Source organism: Morus notabilis, unplaced genomic scaffold, assembly GCF_000414095.1.
Source record: "Morus notabilis unplaced genomic scaffold, ASM41409v2 Scaffold789, whole genome shotgun sequence".
Lineage (NCBI taxonomy): Eukaryota > Viridiplantae > Streptophyta > Magnoliopsida > Rosales > Moraceae > Morus > Morus notabilis.
Window position 1 is genome coordinate 951,631 of NW_010364361.1, and position 9,200 is coordinate 960,830.

At 32.8% G+C, this 9,200-nt stretch overlaps 1 protein-coding gene across 1 annotated transcript; it reads left to right on the forward strand.

Moving 5' to 3' along the window:
• Positions 1-3,092: 3,092 nt before the first annotated feature.
• Positions 3,093-6,423, forward strand: LOC21406865. Its single transcript, XM_010106613.2, has 7 exons — positions 3,093-3,268; positions 3,661-4,039; positions 4,385-4,547; positions 4,723-4,899; positions 4,985-5,068; positions 5,342-5,423; positions 5,658-6,423. Exons 2-7 carry the CDS (start codon positions 3,669-3,671, stop codon positions 6,101-6,103), a joined length of 1,323 nt encoding a protein of 440 aa, XP_010104915.1. The 5' UTR covers positions 3,093-3,268; positions 3,661-3,668; the 3' UTR covers positions 6,104-6,423.
• Positions 6,424-9,200: the final 2,777 nt, after the last annotated feature.

Below are 9,200 nucleotides of genomic sequence, written 5' to 3' on the forward strand. Positions count from 1 at the left end.
TTTTTTGTTACAGTAAAAAGCTCTCGCATAAAGTCATATCTCAACTCGAATTAAAAACTCGAATCAACGAACTAAACGGACCAAAAATTAGCCATCCACATCATCATTTATGCTATGTTTGTTATGATAGAAAGAAAAGAAGAATGAATGAGAAGTAAAATACCTAGGTGAAGGAAATAAGATAGTTGAACTAGGATTTTCTCTCACATTGTTTGGTAGAGTAGAAATAAAAGTGAAAAGAAAATGTCATATCTAAGGCATTTTATAATAATACTTAATACAAATAAAAATATGATGAATAGTAAATATTAAAATTATTATTTTATGCCTCATTTGTTTGTCAAACTTTTTTCCTCTTATTTTCTTCCAAAAATTAGAATGATCAAAAATTGGTAGGCCCATGGATTTTCATTTTCCTTCATTATTAATTTCCTTTATACTATAACTTGTCTGGTTATGAACCATAACTTGACAAGTTATTGTCCATTTTTGTCCATAATTTGTCTGGCTATGAACCATAACTTGACAAGTTCGTCCATAACTTATCTGGTTATGAACCATAACTTGACAAGTTATTGTCCATTTTTGTCCATAATTTGTCTGGCTATGAACCATAACTTGACAAGTTCGTCCATAACTTATCTGGTTATGAACCATAACTTGACAAGTTATGACCTATTAATTTATATAACTAAAAGTTGGCCTATATACTTTCTTAAGCTTTTCATATTTGCCTATTTTCTACTATTTCCGTTGGGAGAAAGAGGGAAATAGGCCAAGACTTTAGATGAATTAAAATTAATAGGCCAATAGTTTACATAAGTTAATAAATAGGCCAAATTACTGTTTTCGTCCATAACTTGTCTGGTTATGAACCATAACTTGACAAGTTTGTCCATAACTTATCTAGTTATGAACCATAACTTGACAAGTTATGACCTATTAATTTATATAACTAAAAGTTGGCCTATATACTTTCTTAAGCTTTTCATATTGGCCTATTTTCTACTATTTCTGAAAAAATAGGCCCGTCAATAGCTCGTTAACAAGCTACTCTGATGCCCTAGATAGCCCATTATCTCTTCTATTTGTGAATATTGTCTAAGGGTGTGTTTGAGATTGCTTTTGAAACTCTCAAAAGTACTCTGCACAATAAACGATGCAACTATAATATTTGATAAAGGTGCACAAAAACACTTTACACATAAATAAATATATATTTTAAATTATTTTAAGAAGTTAAAATGTGTAGTTTTTAAATTCTATTTCTATTTTTGTTTTTATTTGAAATAAAAATAGGCGGATGAGGCATGATGAGATGCAACTGTCAATTGTGAGCATAACAAGACTCCCATAGGCCATAAGTAGAATCAGTGGATGTTTGGTTCACGGATTCAGAATCATTTTCGGTTTACGTGTATTTTTTATAAGAAAAAATAATGTAGTGAACTATGAATCATGATTTGAATCATGACATAAATCCTCATACCAAAGACAATGTAAGATAGAACCGGGCATGGATTTGAATTCTCACTTTTTTTATTATTATTTATTATTACAAGGCTTTACATTTTTCTTGTTTACATTATATGTTGAGAGACTTAGTAAAAACGTGTTCAAGTATATTATCTCACAAATTCAATGAAAATTCAACAACCATAATAGATGTAAAAATTAGGGTGACAAAAAATATATTAGGGGCAAAAATCATTCTTAATTATTAAATTTTACTAAATTGTGTTAAATTTGTTATAATTTATTTCAATTTGATATGACTCTAGCATGCTAGGATGGTTCAGAATTATGTGTTATCGTAAATATTCTTTGGTAATTCTTATTTCTCCTACAACATGCTTATTTTTTTCTTTCTTATACTAATAAACAAAGATGTTTTCTTTTTTATTTTCCATGTTTTGCTTAAGCGTTTGGAAGGGAGATTCGTGTTATGATTTGAATCATGGTTCGTGGCTCACTACAGTATTTTTTCTCACAAAAAATACATGCAAAATGAGTATAGTTCTGAATCCATGAACCAAACGTCATACGTGGTTTTGCAGTTATTGAAAAAAAAAAGCCTAAGAAAAACAATTCACAATACAAAATTTATCACTCAATAAAGGCAGTGGTTTATTGTAAATTAATAAAACACCTCAAAACGGGGCAGAACCATAATTTTCTAATTAAAATATGAACAACTAAGGCATAAAAATAACTTTAACAACCCAAATATTCACATGTATATATTTTAATTTAATGAATTGTTATAATAATTTGAAGTTGATACGAATTCATAATTATATATAGACGTTTAACTACAACAGAAGATAAAGTGCAATTCCAAAAACAATAAATAAAAATAGACACAAGTAAAAGGTAATTGGCTAGGACAAATTTATAAATAAGAAGGAATTATGACGGGAATGCAAGGAAAAAAAATATTTCTAACTAGAAAATCTCTAAACCGTCGAATCCTGATTTTGAGATATAATCCAAAATACTGATCACAAATAGAAATTCACGGACATTTTGTTACTACCGGATAAGATTAGGTTTTAGCTTTTTTTATAGCAGATATTAAAATGAAAAAAAAAATAGTATTTGTTTTAAATTATAAAATATTAACGTTTTTTTTAATTTTTAAATTAATTTTTTAACCGTTAAATTTATAAATATTTTAAATGTTCACATTATTTATAGATTAAACATTAAAAATTTAATATAACTGTTAAAAAATACTAATTAATAGATAAAAAAAACTATTTATACCGTAAAAGTAATTTTATGGGGACATATTATGATACGTTAAGTTTTTTATTCATTAAATTTATATAAATTTACATAAAAATTTTAAAAATATAAATTTAATAGTTAAAATACTTGATCTAAATTCTAACGTATGTAAGAAAATCTATTTTTTTTTCTTTTAATACCCAAGTCTTATAGTACAAACTAAAAAAAGATTAAAAAGAAAAAAGGTAAAGCAGTAAAACAGAATAAAGAATACAAAATCCAACGTGGGAAACGAGAACGCGGCGAACAACATCTCTATATAATAAAGTCCTGTCGACACCACAAGTACTGACCATCCCATAACGCATAAATGTCAACAGAACTCACTCTCTCTCTCTAAATTCAATTTTGTGGATTCCAATTCCAATAGCCCTTTTCTCTGCCGTGATTTTTACTCTCTACCGTGATTTTTTACGCCATCTGTAGAGGCCTGTTTGGTTCCGAGGAAAACCACAAACAGCAAATCGTTGGGCCTACGGTAATCTCCTCTATGCGTTTCTCTACCGCTAATCTCAGAAATCTTATCCACACTTCTGTCTGTTTCTCTTTCTCTCTCCTCTGTGTTTTTTCTCTGCGCAACCCATATCTAAATCTCGTCATTCATTATTCACTCGTTCATCTTCACCAATTTTATTATTTTATATTATTTTATTTGGTTTATATTTTCGGGAAATTTTATTTGTTGGGACTTATCTCTTTGGAGATAGGGTTTTCTTCTTCTTCTTCTTCTTCTCTCTCTTTGAAACCCTCGAATAATCGCTGTGCTTAAACGAACACACCATTTTCCGATTCAATCGAGGGTTTTTTTCTTCTTCCTTTTCTTCGTTTTGTTTTGCTTATTTTGTTTTTTTTGGGGGAATTTTTCGTCAGAGAAATAAATGGCCGTGGTTTCGGTTCTTTTGGAGATTTTTCGGAGACCGACGATAGTGGAGGTTTTGGGCGAGCTCGTCTTCTTCATAGCGCCTCTGTGGATTGCGGTTTTCGTTGGGGTTCTTGTTGGCTGGGCATGGAAACCCAAATGGGCCAATTTGGTCGGTAGAGACATCGCGGATTATTCCGTGTCCAAACAAGAAACTTCTTCTTCATCGTCGTCTTCCTCTTTGCTAACATCGTCCATGTGTTTCGGTTCTCTTCCGGGCTTGAATTCTTTGAAATTTCAGTTGCCGAGTTGCATTCCCTGGATTTCTGATTATGGGGTTCAAGAGAAAGTTCTTTCCTTGCCAGCTCCGGTTAATTCTTCTGATAGCAGGTTCGTTGACAAATTCCAACTTATTCGATAACTCTTCTATTTAATCTCAAATTGTTATGTTTTCTGATTAAGACCTCAGATTATGTTGGAGTAGAATCTGGGGGTGTGATTTAAAAGCCCCACTTTCCAATTTAGCTGAATCTGTGGAGTTTATGTTTTATTTTGGTTAGTTTGATTTTTTTCCTGACTTATTTGATAAAATTAGCTCGGATTTTGCTATCGGTTATATTTGTTTAGTTAAGATTGTGTAAGGATAGAAGCAAGGGAAGTAGTTTGAAAACCCACTTTACAATTTGGTTGAGTTCTAATGAGTTCTTGTTTGTATTTCTTTTTTGCTTTTGGCAGTTCCTCACAGCTTGACAGAGAAAGTTCCTCACTTGTAACGGGAGAAGATTTGGAGCACCTTTGTCGGCTTGTTGAGGAGAAAGATGGAGGTCCTTCTTGGATTCAGATGATGGATCGTTCTACCCCAACTATGGGCTACCAAGCTTGGCGTCGAGATCCTGAGGTAGCTTTAGAGCCTCCATTCTCTTAATCCTAGAAGTATATAGTTTGACAATTTTTGGTTCTAGAATAAATTTATGGGAGTATAGACAATAGTGTAATTTATTGGGTGAGATGCATAATTCTTTGTGCAATTCGTTAATGTGATTGACTGGATGGTGTTCTGGTGTCTTTGATAGACTGGACCTCCACAATACCGTAGCAGAACAGTGTTTGAGGATGCTACACCTGAGTTGGTGAGAGATTTCTTTTGGGATGATGAATTTCGGATGAAGTGGGATGACATGCTTATACATGCTTCTACTTTAGAGGAGTGCCCGACCACGGGAGCCATAGTAGTGCAATGGGTGCGAAAGGTAAGAACTTTTTTTTGCTTGTTGGAGTGATGCAAGAATTATGCCTTTGGCTAATATCTTTGCAATGTTTTCTTTTCTGGGACAGTTCCCCTTCTTCTGTAGCGACAGAGAATACTTGATAGGCCGCCGTATTTGGGAATCGGGACGTTCATACTACTGTGTGACTAAGGTATTAGAAGGAAAAAGATAGTTTATGCTCTATTTATCATCTTACTTGCGTTTTGGATTTCTTCTTGTTTTGTCTATGGGTATGGGAACTTTCTCATATGTAGCCGAAACTTTTACACTGATGCTGGTGTTTTGGTAAATGAGTCCCAACTGGGAAATGGAAAAGTTATTTTCCAGTCCAGAGCACAAGTATCAGTCCCTAGGATTAGCAATACATTTATGAAGTGTTACCAGCTCAGGAATTAACGTGTTTATATATTTTGAACTGTCCCAGGGAGTACCCTACAATTCTGTTCCTAGACGCAACAAACCTAGGCGTGTTGATTTATACTATTCAAGTTGGTGCATTCGCGCAGGTAACGATCTTATTATTCACTCAATTTCATTCTAATATTGAAATTTAGCCCATTTGTTTTGTCATCTCTACCTTTAGAAACCTGGGGTTTGGCTTTTTCCAAGTGAAGGACCTTCTGTTGGTGTGGTCTTCGGTCTCAAAAATTTTCATTTTTTTTTCCTGTGATAATTTAGTAATTTAAGGTTTTGGAACAACAGAATGATTGATAAAGTTTCTTTTACTTTATATGAACCAGTTGAATCAAGGAGAGGGGACGGCCAGCTGACTGCCTGTGAGGTTTTACTGTTTCACCATGAGGATATGGGAATACCTTGGGAAATTGCAAAACTTGGAGTTAAACAGGGTATGTGGGGAGCTGTTAAGAAGATTGACCCCGGCCTACGCAAGTACCAGAAAGAGAGAGCCTCCGGAGCTTCACTCTCACGTTGTGCTTTCATGGCTCAGATCAATACAAAAGTGAGTGCAGACTACCTGAGGTCTTTGGAAGACGATTCTGAGGAATCAACAGGGATCGAAAGACCGAACTCATCCGGAAAACAAGAAGGAAAGAACATACCTAAACTTCTTGTTGTTGGTGGGGCCGTTCTACTTGCCTGCAGTCTTGACCGGGGACTATTGACTAAAGCAGTTATCTTCGGTATCGCCCGAAGATTTGCAAATATCGGAGGAAGAAGGTTGTGATCTAGACTGATTTTTGGTAGTGTTCTTACAGAGGCCATCAGAGCCTCTTCATTGTAAAGTGAGAAAAAAAAAATTTGCCTCATCTGCGGTCACGAAGATTAAATTGTTATTCTTTTTCCCTTTTGTTTGAGCGCTAGGAAACAGCCATAGAATGGATATTCCTGGCTAAAAGAGGAACAGAAAAGAGAAAGAAGCGAGAGATTGGTAAAAAGAGAGAGATATCATGTAATTGTATTCATAGAAGTTGATGTCTTACAAGATCTTCTGCGGCAGGAAAATAACGGTGATATTCACCTTCTTTTTGATTCGCTTTTTCGCTATACCATTCAAAACTTTGTTCAATTTATTTTATTTTCGTAAATACGTTTATGGTTAATGTTACGAGAACGGCAGAATGTTTATTTACTATCAGCGTTGTTAATCGTATCAACCACTAACTTGTATCATATTCTAGTGGTTTCTATTAAGCTTCTATTCGCAAAGTTCACCATTGTCGGTTTTATCTGGATAGGCAATTTGCATCTCTTATTTATTTATTTTATTATTTATTAATTTATTTTCCTGTCTTATTTTAGAGTCATGAGGTCCTGGAGTGTATATATATATATATATATTAGGACTTTTTACATTGTTGTCCATCTTCAACGTTGTTTTTATATAAAATAAAATGAAGGAAACGTCACAACTCTCATTTCTGTGTTGCAAATGTTATGAAAATTAAGAAAATGTAAAATTAAGAAGAAAACTTTAGAGCGAGAAATTAGAGAGAATTTAATTAATTTCATGAAGGTGTACAAAATGAAGTATTAGAGTTATATTTATAGAAAAAATTTCGATAGTATTCAAGATTTACTATTTACACAATACTTATTACTTACGGTCACTATTTACAAAGTAAAATTTTGACATGAACAGTGACTTTAATTGACTTGGATAATAATTTGGATTGAGGTGGACAATTACTATTCATACCGGCAAATAATTATATATATTTGTTTATTTTTGTGCTGAAATGGTCTCGTTGTGTACTATTTAAGAACCACAATTTTCGTCTTTACATTTGATTTTCATCCAAGGGATAACTTTTGAAATTGACACTGTTTATATATAACTTTGGCTCTATATGACATTGACACTGGCCTTTTTGTTGGGATGCACATTAATCAATGGATCAAAATTGAAAATAGTTGGCGGCTCAGGACTAAAACTTTAAGTTCACATCTATGAATAATAAATGGATGAAAATAGACACCAGTCTTCCTCAAAGACTACCTTCTTGATAGGTTAGACAATGTGAACACGAGTGAAAAGAACAGAAAAATCTTTGGTCTTTGGACTTCTACATGAGGAAATTGTGTTATTCGACGATTTTTGAGAACTTCTAATAAAGTAGGTCGTGATTTTCATTTTTCGCACAAGTCCAAAGATTATAGGGACATTAGACAAATGAATTGCTTATTTGTGGTAGGGAAACATTCAAATTAATGGGCATCTCATGTTTTGCATGATACACACGCTTTCTTTCAGTTGTACGTGGTTGTGATTTTTATTTTTAGGGGAGTAGTTATGATTATTTCCACTGTTTAAATTCAATTATTCCAACCTTATTGTGGGCATGTTTTCTGAGGTCCACAAGATTAAAAAAGATGTATTTTAATAGACTAAGGTCCGTTTTAGTTCGTTAATTCGAGTTTTTAATTTGAGTTAAAATGTAACTTTATCTTAGAGCTTTTTACTGTAGTAAAAAAAATTAAGTGTGACTGTTTCTGAGATCTTTTTACTGTAGCAAAACTCAAATTTTAAACTCGAATCGGTGAAATAAATGAGACCTTATTCGTTCCGACTCGGGTGGAGTCCGGGTTTTGACCTCAGCCGTGTGCGATATCTCGATTCATGAATAACATTTTTTTTTTCTTTTTCCTTTTTAATAGTATATAACTGTAGATCCCACAAGGCACACACCAGCGAGTCCGCGTAAACCCTCCTTTGGTCACAATCTCATTAGCGTTGGGTCAGGATCATCTCGATGCCTTTTTTTTTTTTTTTTTAATATTTTTATTATAGGCATAGCCTTGTGAAGAAACAACAATTGAATTTATTAGTAAACTTTTCAAAAAAAAAAAAAAAAAAAATCGGTAGAAAGGCATACAGTAGTAATTTTTCAATATAACAATGCATGATACTACGGTTCTAAATTCATTTCAAATAAGTTACATAGGTTGAAGGTGAAAATTTGTCAACATAATAATAATAATTTTTAAATGGTTTGTCGTGCATTAAATTATCTAAAACACAATTAAAGTGAAATTTAAACAAGAATACACATAATTTATAGTGGTTCACTCTCAATTCGAGAGTTACATCTATTGCGTGGAGGTGAGAAATTTCACTATCTTTTGAAAAATTACAGGCACTAATGCTCAGAATAAGACTTATGAATTTTCTGACTCATAATCTCTTATTTATAGCTTTAATCACCTCCCATAAACTTTTCCTATTTGAATTTGGGTTATTTCCCTAATCTTTTAGGATAGTTTCCTAAAAGATAGAGATTACAATCAATCATGATGCTTTCTTTATTTAAATTTCATATATTTGGTTCACAAATAGCAAATCTTGAAGCAAATCTCACAAATCTCATCTCTTGTGTAGCATCGACTTCATAAACGCTTTCAGAAGCTTCTTCGTCTATGATTGCGGGTACGATTAGCTTCATGTTGTCCTTTGCATCCTTTTAGAGCAGTCGACCTTCTTCATATGCCTGACACTTTTTTCTAGCGGTCGGCTCTTAAGAGAGTTGTCCACTGACGCGGTAGTTAGGCTGAGCTGTCTTTGATCATTTAATGCTCTTATTTAGGGCATGTGGGTCCCATGCAAAGTTTAATTTAAGGTTCGGCGTTTTACCCTACAACATATTGCATTATATAATTTTTATACAATATGGTGTTTAGTTGGTAGTATTATTAAACATTATACTATTTTTATCATTGTAATCTATTTACATATTAATTTATAATAAGATAAAATTTAAGCCTAATCATAACCTAATTCTCTTAATTTTCTTCTAATTTTTGATATTCTGTCTGAATTAACGGTT